The sequence below is a fragment of the Scylla paramamosain genome, chromosome 37, assembly GCF_035594125.1.
Source record: "Scylla paramamosain isolate STU-SP2022 chromosome 37, ASM3559412v1, whole genome shotgun sequence".
Lineage (NCBI taxonomy): Eukaryota > Metazoa > Arthropoda > Malacostraca > Decapoda > Portunidae > Scylla > Scylla paramamosain.
In genome coordinates, this window is record NC_087187.1 from 14,314,799 (window position 1) to 14,338,809 (window position 24,011).

General features: G+C 39.1%; 1 protein-coding gene across 1 annotated transcript; it reads right to left on the reverse strand.

The window, feature by feature from the left end:
- Positions 1 to 5,826: 5,826 nt before the first annotated feature.
- Positions 5,827 to 22,406, reverse strand: LOC135091200 (putative carbonic anhydrase 5). The gene is made up of 8 exons (XM_063988645.1): positions 22,356 to 22,406; positions 17,280 to 17,445; positions 8,591 to 8,732; positions 8,135 to 8,355; positions 7,865 to 7,978; positions 6,788 to 6,937; positions 6,467 to 6,658; positions 5,827 to 6,213 (listed from the first exon to the last, which is right to left on the reverse strand). The coding sequence occupies exons 2-8, from the start codon at positions 17,393 to 17,395 to the stop codon at positions 6,159 to 6,161; spliced, it is 990 nt and encodes a 329-aa protein (XP_063844715.1). The 5' UTR covers positions 17,396 to 17,445; positions 22,356 to 22,406; the 3' UTR covers positions 5,827 to 6,158.
- Positions 22,407 to 24,011: the final 1,605 nt, after the last annotated feature.

Below are 24,011 nucleotides of genomic sequence, written 5' to 3' on the forward strand. Positions count from 1 at the left end.
AGAGCGCTCAGAGGAACTGCGTTGTGTTTGGGTGGGGGCTGACGTGTGTGTACGTGAGTGTGTGTGTGTGTGTGTGTGTGTGTGTGTGTGTGTGTGTGTGTGTATATATATATATATATATATATATATATATATATATATATATATATATATATATATATATATATATATATATATATATATATATATATATATATATATATCATAGTTGTTATTATCATTATGATATTATCTTCATGTTATTATTATTAGCAAAACAATACAATAGTGGCTATTGTATTGTTATTATAATAATAAGAAGAAGAAATTTTTATATTATTGCTTTATTGTTGTATTGTTGTTGTTGTTATTATTATTATTATTATTATTATTATTATTGTTATTATTATTATTATTACTATTATTATTATTATTATTATTATTGTTATTATTATTATTATTATTATTATTATTATTATTATTATTATTGTTATTATTATTATTATTATTATTATTATTATTATTATTATTATTATTATAAATGATATTATTATTATTATTACTATTATTATTATTATTATTATTATTATTATTATTATTATTATCATTATTATTATTATTATTAATTATTATTATTGTTATTATTATTATTCCTATTCCTGTTATCGAAACGCTCTTTACTACTATCATATCAACTGTCGGCATTGGGCAGCTCTATCCTCCTAAAGCAGCTTCAGTAGCTACAAAGTGTGAGTTTTGGATAAGGAAGTGTGAGCTACTGTGATATAAACTCAAGTAATATACCATATATGAACTCTGTTAATGGGGCATTATATACAGAAAACGGCGTTCCACGTCACATTTTCTGCCTGTTGACAACTCCCTTTTCATTAAAGTGCTGCTTGAGTAACACGAATCATGACTGGTAAAAAAATAAAATAAAATAGAATAAAATAATGGGTTCCTCTGCCTCTTAAGCTCTGCCAAGAAGGATTATTCCCCTGATGCATTACTAGATGTTTTTTTTATCGTTTTACTCCCACAAAAAAAAAAGTAAATGAAAAATAAATAAATAAAGAAATAAAGAACGGGGAGAAGTTGCTTAGTACTATACTAAAGAAAAAAAATGTATCCTGGTGGACGAATTCTCATAAAAAAATAAATAAATAAAAAAAGAAGGATCGATTAGACACAATTGATTTTTATGAAAGTATCAATGTTAAAAAGTGTCATTTTGTCACTGACACACAGCAGCGGAAGCCTCCAATAGGCTTGATATATGGGAATTATTATTGTATGGCTGCTATTTTCTTTACCCTCATACTAATGAATTATGATCTTGCTCGCTTTACAAGCAATATCAGTCAAAAATAACCCTCACAATCAAACTGAACCTAACAACTTAATTAACAAACAATTTAAAAATAGCTGTCAGCATTATAAATAATGAGAAACCCTATCTGATAAAGGTAAGACAAGCCATGCTGAGACTGTTCAAAGTGTAAATAATACTGGGACTTGTCAGGTTACAGTGGATGCTGGCCGTAAACAAGCCATAACTCATCAGGCTGCAAACGCAGTCTCCCAAATGCTCCCGAACGTCGAAATTTATGATTTTAAAGGATGTATATAACTTTTTCTTTCGCATAAGAATACTTTCGTACATTTTGATATTTCTAACATAACTTTCCGTTGCATAGGACAGGTAAGTATCATTGGTGTTTGCTGCTGGAGAGGGGTAGTTCTTTTCAACATTTCCAACACGATTTATTCGGGTTTGGTTAACCTGTCCCGAAGCGCGGAGCTGAAAAAGTGTTTAAAAAAAATCCAGAATGCTACAATGCTTTTACTAAATACTAATACCATGTTTCCAACATCGGTCCAAGGTCTAAAGAGGTGAGAGCATCTAAAGTTTGTTTTAAAATTGATGACTGAGATAAACTTTTTAATCCAGATATTTGGCCTGAAAATTTTGTCTACAAATTCTATGATAGATCTGTCAAGAGACAGGCGGTTGATAATAAATTTGAAAAAAAAAAAAAAAAAATATATATATATATATATATATATATATATATATATATATATATATATATATATATATATATATATATATATATATATATATATGACACTCAACTGTCCCCCCCTTGTACACTGAACTTCCTCGGTCTGTCCTTTACTTATAATCTGAACTGGAAACTTCATATCTCATCTCTGGTTAAAACAGCTTCTATGAAGTTAGGTGTTGTGAGACAACACAAGGGCCTTATACGTCCATGTATTGGAGGAGGCAGTAGACACCTGCCGAAACGATAATTACTCCCAGTGAGGTCTAAAGCACTGTTCAGGGGGTGCTGTGAACTTATCATTAAACCCAGCTGTGACCTCACTGAACGTTTCCCTTTGTGTCTCACAACACAAGGGTGCAGTCACAGCCTGCCTTCTAAAGACAACTCTCTTCCTCCACACAAAACTACAAGCACCTAATAACACACACACCCTTCACTCAAAAATTTCAAAATCATCATGGCGACTCCTACACCAGCATCGGTCCCCATCTGGGTAGGGGACCATAAATGTCCCCAGGTTGGACTGCATTACTGTCGACGACCCTAAGTGTCTTGACACCCCCTCAACTTTTTCTTCATTAACTTCTGCAACATTCGCGATCTAAGATCTAATTTTCAATCTGTAGAACACCACCTCTCCTCTTCTAAACCTCATTTTCTTTTCCTCACTGAAAGTCAGGTGTCTGAGGCAACTGACAGTAGCCTCTTTTCTGTTCCCTCCTACTTTCTCTATCCTCATTTTCCATCCAAAGCTGGATGCTGCGTTTATGTGGGCAATGACTTAACCTGCTCTCGTGCCCACACTCTTGAATCTTCCGAGTTTTCCACCATCTGGCTACGACTACAGAGTCACTCACAAACTAAATTTATCTGTGCTGTATACCTTTCACCTAACTCTTCTGACTATAAGAAATTCTTTGACTACTTAACTTCCAAAGTGAGCACATTCTGACCCTCTTCCCTTTTGCAGAGATCTCCATTTTTGGAGACTTCAATGTTTCCCACCAGCTTTGGCTTCACTGACCATTCTGGTGAACTAGCCTTCAACTTTGCTATCCTCCACGACCTAGAGCAATTGGTGCAACACCGTACCCGTATTCCTGACCGTCTTGGAGATACGCCCAACATTCTTGACCTTTTCCAGACCTCTAATCCTTATGCTTATGCTGTCACCCTTTCTTCTCTGTTGGGCTCCTCCGATCACAATCTCATATTTGTATCTTGTCCTATCCCTCCAATCCCTCCTCAGGATCCACTAAGCGAAGGTGCCTCTGGCGTTTTGCCTCTGCTAGTTGGGGGCACCTGAGCAGGTATTTTGCTGATTTTCCTTGGAATTACTACTGCTTACGTGTCAAAGACCCGTCTTTGTGTGCTGAGCGCATAACAGAGGTGACAGTGTCTGGCATGGAGGCGTACATTCCTCACTCTTTTTCTCGACCTAAACCTTCTAAACCTTGGTTTAACACAGCTTGTTCTCGTGCTATACATAATAGAGAGGTGGTCCACAAAAGGTACTTGAGCCTTCCATCACCAGAATCTCACTCGCACTTTATATTTCTGCCCGGAACCATGCCAAGTCTGTTCTCCAACTAGCCAAAAACTCCTTCATTAACAAAAAGTGTCAAAACCTTTCGAGATCTAACTCCCCTCGTGACTTTTGGGATCTAGTCAAAAATATCACCAATGACTTTGCTGCTTCTTCTTTCCCTCCTTTATTTCAACCAGATGGCACCACTGCTATCACATCTATTTCTAAAGCTGAACTCTTCGCTCAAACCTTTGCTAAAAACCCTACCTTGGACGATTCAGGGCTTGTTCCTCCCTATCCTCCACCCTCTGACTACTTCATGCTACCTATTAAAATTCTTCGCAATGTTTTCCATGCCCTCGCTGGCCTAAACCCTCGGAAGTCTTATGGACCTGATGGGGTCCCTCCTATTGTTCTCGAAACTGTGCCTCCGTGCTTGCACCTTGCCTAGTCAAACTCTTTCAGCTCTGTCTGTCAACATCTACCTTTCCTTCTTGCTGGAAGTTTGCCTACACTCAGCCTGTTCCTAAAAAGGATGACCGTTCTAATCCCTTAAACTACCGTCCTATTGCTTTAATTTCCTGCCTATCTAAATTTTTTAATGTATCCTCAACAGGAAAATTCTTAAACATCTATCACTTCACAACCTTCTATCTGATCGCCAGTATGGGTTCCGTCAAGGCCGCTCTACTGCTGATCTGGCTTTCCATACTGAGTCTTGTTCATCCTCTTTTAGAGATTTTGGTGAAACTTTTGCTGTTGCCTTGGACATATCAAAAGCTTTTGATAGAGTCTGGCACAAAGCTTTGATTTCCAAACTACCCTCCTACGGCTTCTATCCTTCTCTCTGTAACTTCATCTCAAGTTTCCTTTCTGACCGTTCTATTGCTGCTGTAGTAGACGGTCACTGTTCTTCTCCTAAATCTATTAACAATGGTGTTCTTCAGGGTTATGTCCTGTCACCCACTCTCTTCTTATTATTCATTAATGATCTTCTAAACCAAACTTCTTGTCCTATCGATTCCTATGCTGATGATACCACCCTGCACTTTTCCACGTCTTTTCATAGACGTCCGACCCTTCAGGAGATAAACATTTCACGCAGGGAAGCCACAGAACGCTTGACATCTGATCTTTCTAAAATTTTTGTTTGGGGCAGAGCAAACTTGGTATTGTTCAATGCCTCAAAAACTCAATTCCTCCATCTATCAACTCAACACAACCTTCCAGACAACTATCCCCTCTTCTTCAATGACACTCAACTGTCCCTTTCTTCTACATTGAACATCCTCGGTCTGTCCTATACTTATAATCTGTTCTGGAAACTTCACACATCATCTCTAGCTAAAACAGCTTCTATGAAGTTAGGTGTTCTGAGACGCCTCCGCCAGTTTTTCTCACCACCCCAGCTGCTAAGTCTGTACAGTGGCCTTATGCGTCTATGTATGGAGTATGTTTCACATGTTGGGGGGGGGGTTCCACTCATACTGTTCTTCTAGACAGGGTGGAATCAAAAGCTTTTCGTCTCATCAACTCCTCTCCTCTAACTGACTGTCTTCAGCCTCTCTCTCATCGCCGCAATGTTGCATCTCTAGCCGTCTTCTACCGCTATTTTCATGCTAACTGCTCTTCTGATCTTGCTAACTGCATGCCTCCCCTCCTCCCGCGGCCTCGCTGCACAAGACTTTCTTCTTTCTCTCACCTCTATTCTGTCCACCTCTCTAACGCAAGAGTTAACCAGTATTCTCAATCATTCATCCCTTTCTCTGGTAAACTCTGGAACTCCCTGCCTGCTTCTGTATTTCCACCTTCCTATGACTTGAATTACTTCAAGAGGGAGGTTTCAAGACACTTATTCATCAATTTTTGACTACTGCTTTGACCCTTTTATGGGACTAGTATCTCAGTGGGCATTTTTTTTTTATTGGATTTTTGTTGCCCTCGGCCAGTGTTCCTCCTACATAAAAAAAAAAAAAAAAATATATATATATATATATATATATATATATATATATATATATATATATATATATATATATATATATATATATATATATATTACAGTAAGGGGAAAACTAAGTAAACTCATGTAAAATTTTATCAGTTATGTCTTTCATCAAGAAACTACTATGTAGTTTGTGTAAGCATTTCTAAACATTTAAGCACTGTTAACATTTACACACTGGTTGGATGTTTAAATATATATAAACAAGATATTCAGAAAACTTTTTATTTTGGAAAGAGTTGATTTTCAGAGTTTCACAAATCAATAAGAGAAGTTTTGTGCTGCAAAGCCACAATGTTGTTCATGTCACATTTACTTGACAAGGTCTCTCTCATGTTATGAAAAAAACACACCAAAAAGTGTGAAAAAGAGACATCTTTTACGTAAACAAGATGAAAGAAGAAAGCCAACAGTCCGGTCTAAACAGTGTTCTAGGATTTGTTATTTATTCTTTTGCGAACACACTATATAAGAGTTTTGAAGTCTCGTAATAAAAACAAGAGAAAGAGTGGCGCGAGTCATGGGTGGGTGGCGTGTTCAGAGCTGCTGCCTCGAGACGCAAGGGATCACCGCCTTACTTTCTCAGCACCTCGTTGCTGCACTGCGCGAAGTGCCGGTCAGAAATATCGCTGGGGTAAGAAAAAAAATATTCGTTATTATAGTGATCACTGAGGAAAAGATGTGGTGAAATTAAATTAAATAAAAATGACAAGAACGCTCCCATCACCCTTTCATCTGAGGACGTCTGTCATGAGTGGCTCTACTTTTTGTTCTTGTTAATGACCAGAGAGAGAGAGAGAGAGAGAGAGAGAGAGAGAGAGAGAGAGATATATGATGATGATGATGATGATGATGATGAACGACGAAACGACAAGTACGGACCTGAAGTAAACCCTCCTGTTTCCTTGATGTTGTATGTCTCGGAAGTTCCTGGAAATAAGTCTCCCGTGACCTGGCGGGGACCTGAGGGATCTGAGGAAGTACAGTAGTCGCCGGGGAGCAACAACCGGATCCCGGAACACCGTCCACACCACAGTCTCCGAGCACAGGGGTGTTGTTAGCGACCCTTTGTATCTGAGGAGCACATGAGTTACTGGTAAAGTATGTGAGATCATTGTGGCCAAATTTTCAGTCATGAAAATAAATTATTGCATTAAATAAATATTTTGTGGCAATCTAAAAAGCTTATTTTCTTGGTCTTACTTGTAAAAACTGCGCGTATTCTGAGGGAAAAGATGCCGCAAGAATGTCTGGCGAGGAATGTGGTTCACGAAGGGACGGTTGGGTACAAGCATATGCAGCCAGAAGTTTGTAGATGCAGCATGATCGTTGTCTGATGAAGCATCATTGTTGCTGTTGATAAGACAGTTAAGTACAAGATGAGAGAAGTGACTGGCGTTGATGTATTGTTTTCATGTAAAGCAGTGTTAGCACCTGTATAACACAAACCACAGCAATGATAAGGCCTTGCCTTACAGAATCACTATTAAGTGGACCCTACACGATTAATATTATTGACACAATATATTGACTCATTTTTATTGTGCAATATTTGTTTCCTCCCCGCAACACACACACACACAATATATTGTGTCATTCTTCAATACCGCCCCTTCACTGTCAATAATATTGTACAATACGGAATATTGCGCAATAATATTTATTGATCGTGTAGGGTCTGCTTTAGCACTTGTGTAATATTTGTACAATATTTAATTCAGCAGAAAAGATGAAAACCTAGGAGAAAGTCATGTCTATGCCTTTTCACAAAAGCTTTTTTGAGAGGTATTTTGCTTTCTCAACACACAATAATGAATGATCTGCTAAATTCATGTGAGGAGCTCAGAAAACTACGGAAAGAAAAGTTTTCCTTGTTTCCTTCTTTTTCTTATACTGTGAATGATTTCCTGTGAAGGGCTTTTTCGCGTTACGCGCCAAACAAGACAGTTTAGAAGCAATACTTCATTAATGCACTAATCACAGATACTGAAAAAAAAAACTTACTTATCACAGGTACTAAAAAAAGAATAAAAAGTGACTAACTGACGAAATGGAGCTTCGTAAGTTGGTTCTTGTATGTATTGGGCATTACAACAAATCTCAGCATGCATTGAGATTCCGCCTTCAGAATGAAATGCTTACTGTTAGCGAATCTTTACCTCTGAAAACCAATTATTCCTGCTTTGAACACACGTGCCCTATTGGTAAATCTCCCTACAATGTCTTTCCGTTACCGCCTCCTGCCGAGGACACTCATCATTTCCGTCCTGAAGCACCTACTCATCTAGCAGCGACTCCCCATCATCCTCAGTGTCGTCCACAGCAGCCTCCAACCACACTGCGAGCACCGCCAAGCCGTCAGTGTTGTTACTGGCCTCTGTCACATCCCTGTACCTGGCGGATGAGGGGTCAGGTCGTTATAATTCACTTGGTATCTTCTTTTTCACTGAAAAAAAACTAGAAACTAAAATGTTCGGGTTGGCTCTGCTCACAGTTATTGTTATGAGCAACGTTCATAAAAAAAATGCAAAGATATCAACAATCACTTACTTCTGATTGTAATGAACGAAGTGCATCTCCCCGGCAAAGTTGCAGTTCAGCAGGCGGTGTTCAGACCCCTCCTCGTTGTTCTTACCCCAGTGGAAGTGAAATGAATCAAGCACATACTTGCCATTCAAGCCGCCACCAAGAAGATGAGGCCGGTTTGGAGACAGAGGCACCAGATTCGCTTTGAGATGGTGATCGTCGATTTCTAAAGTGATGTTGATGAGCTGGAAAACACAAGCTGATGAGCCAGTCATGATCGATGCATCTCAGGTGCTGATAATATGTCTCACATATTGTGTGAAACACTGGTCTTGTTTTACTGATGTGCAAGCTTTGTGACTTTCTAGTTACTGAGTAACCATAAATATGGACTCAGTTTAAAAGAAGTTTGAATTAATATATTGACTTTAATTAATTAGCATCTCACTGTTATTTCTTCACGCGGTGGTAAACACTTACGCCGTAATTCTTAAAGATGAGTGGAGGAAAAGAGGAAGGAAAAACCGTCCGGAAGTTGAGGGGCGACTGCTTTTCCCCGGTGTTGCAGGAGCCTCCCCATTTGTCTTGGTTCTCGTAGTCATAGTGGGTCGCCGCCACCCCGCTGTGGACACATGGGACAGATATTTTTGCACTGTATACTCAGCGTACTCATACTAAGAAGAAGTGATAAATGAGAGCCGCACAACTCCTTCCTGCACACTTTCAATGCTTCTACAGCCCCTGGTGACTAGCTAAGGGTGCTTAACTTTGAGATCATTTGATGGCTGGAGGATGCGTCAAAAATCTTGGTGCATGTCACAAATGTTACGATGTCCGGCTCAACAAAGATTTGCTCGGAAATATATCAAGCTGGAACGAGACAGAGTTTTATCATGGAATGATAAAACTCAGTAGATAAAAGGAAACGTTTGTTTTTATCAAAAGAGTGGACACTTTCCATCAAGAATATTTGCGGCTTACGAAGCCATATGGAAGGTGGCGAAATCTTATCACTTGAAGGAATATATCAATTGATTTATCACTATAGCATTTCTAAACTGATGCGAATCGCTGATGAGCAACATCAATAAGAAAGTATATTAAGGCACAGGTGTTTGTTGAGTCCCTTTCTCAATTTGAGAACTGTGTGGAAGAGTCAGCCCTCTGCAGATTTTAGCCTGACGTCATCTATGTGAGAGGCGGCCACGGCATACTGCTCTTCAAGGGAGCTCCATTCAAGGAGAATATATATATATATATATATATATATATATATATATATATATATATATATATATATATATATATATATATATATATATATATATATATATATATATATATATATTCTTTTTTTTTCTTTTTCTTAGGATGGATATATATTCTCCTTGAATGGAGGTCCCTTGAATAGCAGTATGCCGTGGCAACAAAAATCCAATAAAAAAAAAAATGCCCACTGAAATGCCAGTCCCATAAAAAGGGTCCGAAGCGGTAGTCAAAAATTGAAGGTTAAGTGTCTTGAAACCTCCTTCTTGAAGGAATCCAAGTCATAGGAAGGTGGCAATACAGAAGCAGGCAGGGAGTTCCAGAGTTTACCAGAGAAAGGGATGAATGACTGAGAATACTGGTTAACTCTTGCGTTAGAGAGGTGGACAGAATAGGGGTGAGAGAAAGAAGGTCTTGTGCAGCGAGGCTGCGGGAGGAGGGGGAGGCATGCAGTTAGCAAGATCAGAAGAGCAGTTAGCATGAAAATAGCGGTGGAAGACAGCTAGAGATGCAACATTGCGGCGGTGAGAGAGAGGCTGAAGACAGTCAGTTAGAGGAGAGGAGTTGATGAGACGAAAATATATATATATATATATATATATATATATATATATATATATATATATATATATATATATATATATATATATATATATATATATATATATATATATATATATATATATATATATATATATATATTACAGGTGAAGTGTATTGTATAAAATACCTAGACAGTCTATGAAGTGCCCACAACTTCATGGCATTGTATGATATCAAATTATATATACACATTTCCTAGGTGTTCTGCAAGTTACCAAGTTCGTTTCGGGCAAAGTGTGAAATCTGCAGATTAACGAGCAAACTTCCATAGCTAATTGTTACTTGTCTGCCGTTAAATATGTTTTCACCTGTGCGCATGTGATCTTCATTCATCATCGTTCAAGCCTCAAGGCTGCTTCACACAGTCGTCACACCCCCGTGCGCCCTCACCACAACACCATGAACTGCGTTACCGCCCCCACTACCGCTCCCCCTTGCACCTGCATGGCTGTTGGCTATCTTTCAAGATGGAACTGAGCACATCTAGTGAACTTGGATTAGTAATGAAGCAATGTTTTTATGCTGACATTGAAAGAGAGAGAGAAAAAAAGATGGAGCACTGCAGCAAAGAACACGGTGTTCTTAACTGACGAACGTTATCAACAACTAATTGATGAGGTGAAAATGCTAAAACTACACAGAAGGCGTTCGCCACTACTGGTTGCTCAGTAGGTATGACGTTATGGTTGTACAACAGAAACCATTCAACAAAAAGTTATTCAGCCTATATAGGAAAGATGTACTAGTGTTCAGTTCTATGTGGCCGACAGTGAGCTGTTTGACATACTTCATGAAACTCACGTATCAGTTTGTCATGGGGGTCGTGGACGGTTGATTAAAGAGCTCTCACCCAAGTACAAGAATATTATTCGCCATGATATAGAGTTGTTTCTTCAGCTCTGTACACCGTGTCAACAAAAGCAGAAAGGTTGCAAAAAGGAATTATTGTAAAACCGATAATTTTCTCTGAATTCAATTTTCGGTGTCATGTTAATATGATGGACTTTCAGAGTCACCCAGATGGAGACAAAAAATTTATACTAGTTTACCAGAACCATCTAACAACATTTGTTGTTCTTAAAACACTCAAAACCAAACGTGCTGAGGAGGTAGCTTACAACCTGATTGACATCTTTACACTTATTGGACTACCATCTGTGTGCTAGGGGATACAGTAAGTCATAAGACTGAGGAGGCTAGAGAAGCCAGGAGCCTTGAAGCCGAGGCTTGAGGTCGAGGAGAATACCAGATTACTTGAAGCCGAGAAAGAGAAAGAGCTGTGACTTCTTGAAGCAGAAAAGGAGAAGGAGAAGATGAGGATTTATGAAAAGGAAATGAAGATCCTTGAAGCTGAAAGAGAAAAGGAAGAAGCTGAGAAGAATAGGCTGTTTGATTTGGGGAGGACTAGGATAGAAGTGAATTCACCTCATGGCTTGAGGAGAGGAGAAAGAGTTAAGGAAGATACAGTAGAAAACCAGATGGTGAGGAGTTTGAAGTTGATTCCTGAGTTCGATGAAAAGAAGGTAACCGATTGGTTTAGGAGAGTTGAGAAGTAAGCTTCATAATTTGATTGGCCTCAGGAGAGATGGGTTGGCCTTGTTGCCAATATGTTTAAGGGCAAGGCCTTGGACGTTTATGACGGGATTTCAGTAGAGGATTTGGAGGATTACGAGGAGTTTAAGGCTGACATCCTGAGAGCTTATGAGCTGCGGCTTGAGGCATATAGGCTGCAGTTTCCAGGAGGGAAGAAGAGGCCCAGTGACTAGTATCTTGAGTGTGCTCGCTATCTGGAGGAGACATTTGAAAAGTGGATTGCTAGCGAGCAGGCCACCTCTTACCGTGAATTAAAGGAACTCATGGTAATGGAGCAGTTTATTAATGTGGCCGAGAAGGAGTTAGTACCGCTGCTCCGTGAGAAAAGGTTCAAAAGCCTTAAGGAGGCGGCAACGTGGGCAGATGACCACGTGTTGGCGCACCGACCCGTGCCACGGTAGATTGGTGGTACGTCTGGTGGGCTGGTGAAGTGTCTGGTGGTGCGGCCGGTGCCAGTTTGTCTGGGAGTCCACGTTATAGTAGTGGCTCCAGTAACAAGTCGGGGTGAGTCAGCCCAGTAGGTATTAAGTCTTCACCCAGCCCTCAACAGAGACAGTCTGGGAGCATGCAACACAGCACTCCCATGAACAGTATGCAGCCCATGTGTCATTATTGCAAGAACACTGGGCATTTTAAATACAATTGTTTTAAGTTAGTGTTCGCCACTGCTTCCAAGACGCCAAAGAAGCCGGTGGCCTTGATTGTGTCCCAGGGTCGGGAACAGGAAAGAGATGAGATCAGGGCTGTGTTTAGTCGCGAGGGTGGAAATGCCGATGTGGCTGCACCCTCATCTATTGTTACCTCACCGTCGCCTTAAAATTTGAGTTGGACTGGTGCCGTCCATTTTTATGTAAGGGTACTGTTGAGATCGATGGGGTTACGTATACTGTCACAGTTCTTAGGGACACAGCAGCACAACAGTCGCTGTGCAGGAATGTGACTGGGAGGTGAGTTGTCTCTGGTCAGCCTGTGTGGTGCCAGGGAATTGGCGCAGCAGAGAGCTTCGCCACGACGGAGATAAGGCTGTCATGCCCGCCATGCCAGATGAGTGGAGAAAAAGTGTACTAATGCCAATTTTCAAGAACACGGGAGATGTACAAAGCTGCAGCAATTATAGAGGATTTAAGCTGTTGAGTCATGCAATGAAGATATGGGAAAGAGTTGTGGAAACGAGAATGCGAAGAGTGGTGAGTATCAGTGATGAGCAGTTCGGATTCATGCCAGGGAGAAACAAAACGGACCCAATATTTGCTCTGAGGATGATGATGGAGAAGTACAGGGAAGGACAGAAGGAGGTGCATTGTGTGTTTATAGATCTAGAAAAGGCTTACGATCGGGTGCCGAGAGAGGAGCTGTGGTATTGCATGCGGTGCTCGGGAGTGGCAGAGAAGTATGTGAAGGTGGTGAAGGACATGTACGAAAACAGCGTAACAGCAGTAAGGTGTGCTGCGGGAATGACGGAGGGTTTCGGAGTGGAGGTGGGACTGCACCAGGGATCGGCTTTGAGTCCCTTCCTGTTTGCAGTACTGATGGACAGACTGACCGATGAGGTCAGACAGGAATCCCCACGAACTATGATGTTCGTAGACGACGTAGTGATCTGTTGCGAAAACCGGGAAGAAGTGGATACAGAGTTAGAGAGGTGGAGATATGCACTGGAGAGAAGGGGATTGAAAGTAAGAAGGACCAAGACTGAGTACATGTGTCTCAACGGAGGGGATGGGGAGACAATAAGGCTACAAGGTGTGGAAATGACAAAGGTTGACGAATTTAGATATTTGTGGTCCACGATACAGAGTAATGGAGACTGTGGTAGGGAGGTAAAAAAGAGAGTACAAGCGGGATGGAATGGGTGGAGGAAGACGGCAGCAGTGACATGTGACAGAAAGGTTTCCGCAAGAACAAAGGGAAAGATTTATAAAACAATAGTGAGACCCGCCATGCTGTACGGAATGGAAACAGTGTCACTAACGAAAAAGCAGGAAGCGGAGTTGAAAGTAGCGAAATTGAATATGTTGCGATTTGCTCTTGGAGTGACGAGGATGGATAAAATCAGAAATGATTACATTAGAGGAACAACACACGTACGTCGGTTTGGGGACAAAGCAAGGGAGGCTAGGCTGAGGTGGTTTGGACATGTCAGAAGGAGTGACGAGGGGTATGTGGGGAGGAGGATGCTGGACATGGATCTACTTGGCAGGAGGAAGAGAGGCAGACCAAAGAGAAGGTTTATGGATGCTGTGAAGGGAGATATGCAAGTGTTGGGCGTGACAGAGGAAGGCGCAGAAGACCGAACGCATTGGAGAAGAGTGATCCGCTGTGGTGACCCCTAAATGGGAGCAGCCGAAAGAAGAAGAGAGTCAGACTCGTCTTTGAGTCAGTGTGCTAGGGCAGACTCCGAAAGTGTAGTGCCACCGCAAGAAACACCTGACTCTGGTGAGAGTGTTTCTGGGGGTGAGGCTGGAATGACGAGTTTGGGTTTTTTGTTTGATGGCTTGCCTCACCCTGTGGAGCCTCTCGGAGGTGGCACTCAGGCGGAATTGTCGTCTGGTGTTGTTTCTGTGGACGGTGGTATATATATATATATATATATATATATATATATATATATATATATATATATATATATATATATATATATATATATATATATATATATATATATAGATAGATAGATAGATAGATAGATAGATAGATAGATAGATAGATATAAATGAATAAATAAATAAATAAATAAATATTTATTTACATCTATCTATCTATCTATCTATCTATCTATCTATCTATATATATATATATAATATATATATATATATATATATATATATATATATATATATATATATATATATATATATATATATATATATATATATATATATATATATATATATATATATATATATATATATATATATATATGTAGTCTGGCAATCTGACAACTGACGAGAATTTCCAAATGAGATTGTTTAGAGCCTCAAGGACTATTGGCCACAGTTACTCAAGGACTATTGGCCACAGTTACTCAAGGACTATTGGCCACAGTTACTCAAGGACTATTGGCCACAGTTACTCAAGGACTATTGGCCACAGTTACTCAAGGACTATTGGCCACAGTTACTCAAGAACTATTGGCCACAGTTACTGATTGTCCATGGGAAGCCTCGACATAGCCAGAGTCAGGAGAGTGTGGAATGTGCAAACCAAGATGTCGTTCACGACATGGATGCAAAATAAGAAAAGCAGCCATTGGACTATTGGCCTACGGTTCGTCCAGTTAATGAAAAATTGGGCCTATCATGCTAGTATCAAAATGTCTCCGTATGAGGCTCTCTTTGGATGTAAAGTAAAGCTTGCCTTAAGCACATCAAATCTACCTCAAGTTTTAAAGACCGTTGTGAGTGAGGAAGGACTGCAAGAGATTGCTATATCTGTTGAAGAACCTGACACTTTTGACCAAGAGGAGGAGGTGTATGAAACTTTTAACATTTGCACCAACTCAACTATCCGCGGCACCTACACCTTTTACATGTACACCAGCTTAACTATCCGCGGCACCTACACCTTTTACATGTACACCAGCTTAACTATCCGCGGCACCTACACCTTTTACATGTACACCAGCTTAACTATCCGCGGCACCTACACCTTTTACATGTACACCAGCTTAACTATCCGCGGCACCTACACCTTTTACATCTACACCAGCTTAACTATCCGCAGCACCTACACCTTTTACATCTACAACAGCTTAACTATCCGCAGCACCTACACCTTTTACATTTACACCAGCTCAACCATCTGTAGTATCATCATCCCCGCCATCTAGTAGATGACAGGTAAGGCGCCTCGACAGTGTAGTCCGCGTCATCCCGATGTAAGATTGAGGTCCGCAGCCCTCAGAAGTGCAGGTGTGCTGGTAGATGACGTGCTCTTGCTGCAAAGGTGTCTACGTGGGTCGATTCCTGATTAGTAGATTTGATGTTTTCATGCTTTTGTAGTAGATGGTGAGCTGGAGTCTTTTTTTTCTAGATCTGCAGGTTTGTAGTCTTTGTGCTTTGTAGTCTTGTGACATGATGCTTCTGTAGTATAACTTGTTATTTTCTCTCTCTGTGGTGTTGTCCTCTGGCTGGCAGTAACACTTGTGTACGACATGAATTATTGCTGCAATGATGTCGCTTTTTCTATACCCGGTGTTGACGAGGATCTGGCTGAACCTCTCGAGTTCTGAATGGAGGCTTTTCCACGAAGAGCACTGGGAAAGTGATCGGCGGATGTAAGCGCTGATCGTGTAACGAAGGTAACGTTCTGGGCACTCGCTGTTACCGTTGAGGCAGAGTCCTTTGTTGATTTCTTTCACGTGAACTGTTGTCTCGAAACAACAGTTGCAGGCGGAGACTAGGACATCAAGGAAGGGAAGACGGCTTTCTATAACTTCTTCAAATGCAAAATTGAGGCTATAAGAGCAGGTGAGGCGTCGCTTGAGGTCTAGCAGTTCTTCCATGTCCTTTACTTTGACAAAAATATTGTCGATGTAGCGTACGTAGATAGATGAGCGGTGGTCTTGAAGAGTCGTAGTTTCAATGCTTCCCATGAAGGAGTTTACAAAGAGAGAACCTAAAGGGCATCCCATGGTCATGCCGTCCACTTGGCGGTACAGTTTTCCGCGGGGGCAGGTGAAAGGAGCCTCTTTGGTGGAGATCTCGAGGAGGGTGCGCAGGTGTTCTAGTATGCTGACTGGCTGCGTGTCGTCACATCTGTACACGCGATCCAGTATCAGCTGAATCGTTCGGTCTACGGGGAGGTTAGTAAAAAGGCTTTTCCATGAACACAGGGCAAATATAACACAAAAGAACGTGGAAGAAGGAACAAAAAAGTTAGACAACGAAAAAGGCCCACGCCGGCTACCATTCTTAGAAGCCATGTACATTACAAGTTCAGAAACGTCCATCAACGCACAAACGTTGTCCTTTCCACCATGAAATACAAAACACGGAAAACCCCCGCGCAGCCGATCAGCCAATAAGCCACGCTCCCGACAAGCCGCCTCTCTACCAACGAGAAGCCACGCTAGTATTGACCCGCGCAGAATTCAAGGAGGTTTACATGCTACCTTGCCTCAGTTCGCCTGAAAATGTTTCCTTGGCAGGAACGAAACGTCGCATACAACAATTTAACTTTTGGACAGCTCCTCGAGGCTCTTGCCGCTGAAAAAAAGAATTAGTTAGACAAATAGAAAAAATAAAGCAGACTGAACAATGCAGAAGTTACAGTCGCTTGCAATCTCGAATGCCTAAAAGAAAGAAAAAAAAGAAAAAAATAGAAAAAAAAAATATATATATATATATATATATATATATATATATATATATATATATATATATATATATATATATATATATATATATATATATATATATATATATATATATATATATATATATATATATATATATATATATATATATATATATATATATATATATATATATATATATATATATATATATATATTTTTTTTTTTTTTTTTTTTTTTTTTTTTTCTCTGTTTCAAGTTAATCAGCTTTTGTGGCTAATCTTTTAATTTCCGAGAGGTGTGAGTCATCTACTCACAGAAAATTCCAGGAACAAGTGGAGTTTGTGGAGGTATCACATCTCAAGGTATCATAAGTGGACAAGCCGGCGTGTGTTGGCTGAGTACACTCACCTTACCACCAGAATGAAGGAGAGCATCACCAGTGTCGGGATCATCGTGTTCTCCGCTCTGAAGCCACTTCTTCTCTTTCGACCACCTGGACGTTCAGAGAGAGACAAGTTTGCCATGCTGATTGTCGCGGCTGCAATGCAAGGCTGTGGTGGTGGTAGTGGTAGATCTGTTGGAGGAATTAAGGACGTTCATTCTTCTAATTTATAATCACAAGAAGTATTACATATCTGAATCTGTATTTTTAGTTCTGAACCTATATATATGTCCGTATAGCAATGCAAGTATGAAAATTTTTGTATTCCATTAATGTCATTAAATATGTGTGAAGATAAAGTTTTGAATAAATGCATTACTTCATTGTTTAATATTCTGCTCAGTATTCTGTTGTGTTCAGTATTCTGCCTCACCGGCGGGTGTACGCATGGTGGCATGCAGGCATTAGAAATTACGTTGTGACTTGTTCTCTCTCTCTCTCTCTCTCTCTCTCTCTCTCTCTCTCTCTCTCTCTCTCTCTCTCTCTCTCTCTCTCTCTCTCTCTCTCTCTCTCTCTCTCTATCTATCTATCTATCTATCTATCTATCTATTTATCTATATATATATATATATATATATATATATATATATATATATATATATATATATATATATATATATATATATATATATATATATATATCTCAGTGGTATTATTAACCATGGTGTTACAATTGCCATTTAGTCGCACCATGTTGCTAGCCGCACAACACACCAGATTGCAGTGATGCATTTCCTACGCGGAGCAGTGTACTCACGTCCTGTATCAGTATGATTTGAATTGTGCTTGAAAACACTCCAAACTCTGATTCCACTCGAACACAAGAAGTACTTTAACAATCTAAGCGTACTTTGATAATCGAACACATGGGCCACACTGTTACAAGTAACTCCCTTTTGTAAACTATATAATGTGGTTTCTCGAAAATTCATAAGCTAAGGATTTTTTATCTATTTATTTATTTATTTATTTATTTATAACCCAAGCGGAGCAAGGTGGTTGTAATTTTGTTACCGCACATCTTTACAACCCACCGCTCCGCCAGGCCCTGGAGGGTACACCGATGATTTGACCAGGAGCACCTTTTGGTGTCCATCGCATATAAAAATTGCGATTTCAGTCTCGGAAACACCTCCTAGTCGGATACTCTTGATGGCGTATCTTTCTTATTTCACGACATTTCATCGACAGACCCACCGTTTTGCCATATTTTGCCGTATATTCGATTTACTGAGCGCGCAAAATACGCCAATAACTCACTTCATATACCGGATAGCCAGTTTTGGTTGACACCGTCAGATTCAGCAGTGATTGCAAAATCATTTTGTATAGTAAAAACTTGAGTCGAGCTGTAAAAAAAAAGTTTAAAACATGTTTTATTTATGCTCGTTATTTTCAGTAGTTTATCATTGAATGCTGAAATATATTATTACATTAAGTAGGAAAAACTCTCGTGAACACGATAGTGTGATCAGAATATATATAAATCACCACATCTTGAAAACACAGTCACTTATAGCAACATGTCACCCGCTGCAACCATCACGGCGGCGCGACACTTGATGTGGCGTGTGCATCCAAGCTCCGATTGACCAGGTCTGCGAGTCTGCGACGCGTCTAAAAGTTAGAACCCCTCCAGCACTTTGGGAAGGTCCTTTAGGTTGTTCTGCATCTTAAAGCATCTGTTACATGGTTATTATTATTTTTTTTTTCTTATTTTCCCACACACTGTGTCGCGGCAAACACTTGGTCGACACATTCTTTCTCTCCTGCAAGGTTGAACGCTGATCACAAGACACTCCCCTCGCACAGCTTATAGCTCTCATTACTATTACCTCATCTGCAGCACTCATAAGGTATTAGCACGTCCACACATATCGCTTACACAGATTAACGTCACACACTCTACCAGTCATTTGGTCCCATACATTTCATACAACATACATTTATCATCACACTCAACAATAATCGCACACTCATGCATGTAAAGTTTTCCTAACATTGGTCTTTCACTGCCCGCCGTTTTTCTTCTTTCATAATGAACAGTTAATTCACTCTCCCAACTCTTCAATCTACATTCAGACTGCAAAAACACTTGGCTAGATATATCAGGAAAAAGTATTTAATCCAGAGGTTAAGATAGATGGTTATACACTGTTCTATAAAGATAGGGAAAACAGGAGAGAAGGAGGCGTCACGTTATACGTTAGGGAAACATTACAGTGCTGTATTAACAGTAGAATTAAAACAGATAGCAAAACAGAGTCGATATAGGTAGATATTAAGGGAGGATCACAGTCAGTAGTACTGGGAGTAGTGTACAGGCCACCGAACAGTACAAAGGAAATTAACACCTCACTGTGGCAGGAAATAAATAGAGCAGGTAGGTACAGTCAAGTATGTGTGTTAGGAGATTTTAATTTTAGGAATATCGGCTGGAACCTGATAGCGGGTAACAAGGAAGCAGAGGAATTTCTTAAGTTAATTCTGGATAATTTTGTTAAAGCAGGTCGTCTTAGAACCCACAAGGGAGAACAATATTCTAGATTTAATTCTTACTAACAGGGAGGAAGCAGTCACGAAGGTAAAGATTGGAGGACAGCTAGGTAACATTGACCATTGAGAAAATAGGTACAAATTAAAATGTGAAGAAACTTTTAGAAGCAAAAACACTAGTAAAATACCTGACTTTGGGAGAGCAGATTTTGAGGAATTAAAAAGGTACCTCCAAGGAGTTGACTAGCAACAGATGCAGGGTGAGGTCAGGTCCGGGACGGAGTTGAGAGAAATATGGCAAGATGAGAGAGGTGAGGTGAGGTGTGAGGGTGTAAGACAAGAGGAGGGAAGATGTGTCCGGAAGGGGCGGAGGAGAGAGAGAAAGGGGGAGATAGGTGCGAGTATGTTGGAGGGTCAGGTCATGCTGAAATGAGAGAGGTGAGGTCGAGGCGAGTAGATGAGGGAGTGGAGAGGATGGAAGGGGCCGAGATGAATGGATTAGATGAAGTAAATGTAGATGAGTTCTATAATTATTTCGTAGATAAACTGCATGCAGGACAGTTAGGAAACAGGAGATAGATAGGCTAAAAAAAATTCAAGACACCATGACCAAATAAAATATAATATCCCAGAGTACTTAAGGAATGCAAAGAGGTTATTAGTAAGCCGTTAGTTTCTGTCTTTAGGAAATCACTTGAGTCAGGTGAGTCCAGTAATGTGGAGGCAGGCTAATGTAGTACCCATCTTTAAGAAAGGAGATAAAACTTTAGCATCTAATTATAAATGTCAGCTTAACTTCAATTCTTGGTAAAATATTGGAGTCAATAAAAGCGAGGAACATTAAGGAGCATTTAGACAAACATAACTTGATAAATCAGTCACAGCATGGCTTCACGAAGGGAAAGTCTTGCCTGACGAACTTAAGTTTTTACAGTAAGGTGTACGAGGCAGTAGATAATGGTGATAGCTATGACATTTTATATCTGGACTTTAGTAAAGGTTTTGACGAGGCTCAGAGGCTCCTGAGAAAGGTTCGGGCACATGGGATAGATGGGAAAGTGTTAGGCTGGATAACGTCATGGCTAAGCGACAGGAGACAGAGTTGTAATAAACGGCTCTAAATCCGAGTGGGATCATGTAATTAGTGTGGTGCCACAGGGATCAGTATTAGGCCCATTGTTGTTTTTAATATATATCAGTGACTTGGATAGTGGAATTAGTAGTGATGTTAGTAAATTTGCAGATGACACAAAGATAAGTAGATTAATTAGGTAAGAATCGGATGCCATTGCCTTGCAAGCAGATTTAGATAGGATGAATGAATGGACGGACAGATGGCAAATGCAGTTTAATATCAACAAATGCAAAGTACCTAACGTAGGTAGAGGAAACCCACAAAGTAGGTACACATTAAACAACGAAACTCTGGTAGGTTTTGGATACGAAAAAGATTTAGGAGTTATAGTTAGCTCTGAACTCCGTCTAGAAAAGCAATGCACAGAGGCCAGAAACAGGGCAAATAGGGTACTAGGATTAATTTGTAGGAGTGTTAAAAGTAGAAGACCAGAAATAATATTAAATTTACATTTGGCGCTTATGTAGACTACGCTGTGCAGTTCTGGTCCCCACATTACAGGAAAGATATAGGTCTATTAGAATCAATACAGAGGAAAATGAGTAAAAAGATACAGGGGATGAGGAGTATTCCTTATGAGGCAAGACTGAAGCTGTTAAATTTACATTCTTTAGAGAGACGTAGGTTAAGAGGGACCTGATAGGAGTCTTTAAGTGGTATAAGAGCTATAACAAGGGGGATGTAAGCAAAATTCTTAGGATCAGCAACCAGGATATAACAAGAAATAATGGGTTCAAACTTGAAGAATTTAGGTTTAAGACAGAGATAGGAAGATATTGGTTCTCAAACAGAGTGGTAGATGAGTAGAACGGATTCAGTAATCATGTTGTTAGTGCTAAGATATTAGGGAGCTTTAAGAGAAGATTAGACGGATTTATGAATGGGGATGATTGGTGGAAATAGATAGGTCTATTTCATACAGGGACTGCCACGTGTAAGCCTGATCGTTTCTTGCAGCTTCCCTTATTTCTTATGTTCTTATGTAAAACTCTCAAACTCCTGGACCTCTTCTACATCTAGCAGTCCATCATAAACCTCTGTCATAATTCTCTCTCTCTCTCTCTCTCTCTCTCTCTCTCTCTCTCTCTCTCTCTCTCTCTCTCTCTCTCTCTCTCTCTCTCTCTCTCTCTCTCTCTCTCTCTCTCTCATTTGTTGTTTTAATGGTACGCAAATGGCAAGGGAGTTTTGATCCGGTAAAGAGCCAGATGAACTGATACTCTTCATCATGTGGATGAGATCATTCTTAACGCTAAGGTTAATGGAGACAGCTTACTTCTTAACCCCAATCATATCCAATAGGTTGGAAAAAAAAAAATCGATTGATTATTATAGAATATCGATCCCTTCTCATTAATTCCATAATGATATCACCTAACCCTTGCGTAGCAATAGTGTGCTCCCTGTACCTAACCCTTGCGTAGTAGTGGTGAGTTCTCTGTACCAGGCTTGAGACGCTCCTCTGAGGTGCTGTGAAGACTGTCGCTCCAAGAAGGTGCTGTTCTTATAATTATACCAATGTATGGTATTTTTTCTTTCCTTACATTTAAGTTCACCGCAAACCGGCTCTGAGAATTCCCTAGAGCAATTCAGGTGCAGACGAAGAAAATTGTTCCTACATTGACTATTTCTTATTATCGAATATATATATATATATATATATATATATATATATATATATATATATATATATATATATATATATATATATATATATATATATGTGTGTGTGTGTGTGTGTGTGTGTGTGTGTGTGTGTGTGTGTGTGTGTGTGTATTTTGTTGTATTTTATTTATTTATTTATTTTCAAAACACAAGTAAGTGAATAATTATCATAAATATCAATACACATATGTATGTAAAGAATTAGCATAACCTGTGCAGGCGAAGTTCCCAGACAGATATGTTTCTGACCAGGAAAGAAACAACATCTAATGAGCATGAATTGTTACATTATGTTGTGATATATTACAGTGAACAGTATCATTTCATTTATTTATTGATAAAATAAGAACTATAAGTAATGGAAATTGAATAAATTACATCTAATTTTCTTTTTGAAATGCATAAAAATATCTGAAGAAAATAGTGTTTTTATATCACTTGCTAGAGAATTCCATAGATGTGGACCAAAATATAAGGTACTGTTTGAAAAAAAAGAGCTGTACGATGCTGTGGACATAATTATTTTATTTGGAATGACCTGTTTTCTGTGACTTGAATACTAAAGTTCCTTATCTATTGGTAATGTTTCTATATCTGAACAAGAAACGAAAATATTTATGAATTAAGAAGGTGCTGAGGGTAGTTTTGTTCTATGAAAACATCAGCAGTGGAGTAAAATTTTCTTGAATAATATATATATATATATATATATATATATATATATATATATATATATATATATATATATATATATATATATATATATATAGCTTAAAATTTGGTATGTGCTACTTTGAACTTATTGAGGAAGGATGAGTAAGTACCTGTCCATACAGAAATACAATAAACAAAATAAGGTTAACAAGTGTCACATAAATACTAAGCAATGCTTCCATCGTGAGGTGATTACGTACTTTGTGCAATACATGCTGTACCTGCGACATAATTTTCAATTCACAATTTTTATGATGTTACAGTTCAAATTTGTCTAAGTGCACACCAAGAAATTTTGTAAGGGACGCCTTAATCATAATTTCAGCTTGTAATACTAGTGGTGATAAATGATTGTTTAATGAACGGTTAAAAAAAAAATAATAATGTAATTGGTTTTGAAAATATAAAAATTTATTTATTTTTTGGTTTTATGCAGTTATTTACTGCATGTAATTCTATATTAAAATTTTTGTGCAAAGTAAGTATATCCTCACCTCCTAATAACTAGCTGGTATCACCAGCATATAAAGTGCATTTAAATTTTGTGCTAGCAGTTGTTATATAATTTATATAAATAAGAAAAAATATTGGCCCTAAAATCAATCCTTGTGGTATTCCTGTACTTACAGCTTTTTGAGGAAGATCATTCACTATTACAATAGACGAACTAAAATAATTTAAAAAAAATTTG

Bases quoted from the DNA above. Each gene is read 5' to 3' on its own strand.
- LOC135091200 (XM_063988645.1), bottom strand. From the start codon at position 17,395: ATGGCAAACTTGTCTCTCTCTGAACGTCCAGGTGGTCGAAAGAGAAGA. The intron at 6,938-7,864 runs GTAGGTGCTTCA...TCTTATCAACAG, and splicing joins GGGGAGTCGCTGCTAGATGA to CAACAATGATGCTTCATCAG. The intron at 6,214-6,466 runs GTCCGTACTTGT...TTCTTACCCCAG, and splicing joins AACAGGAGGGTTTACTTCAG to CGATATTTCTGACCGGCACT.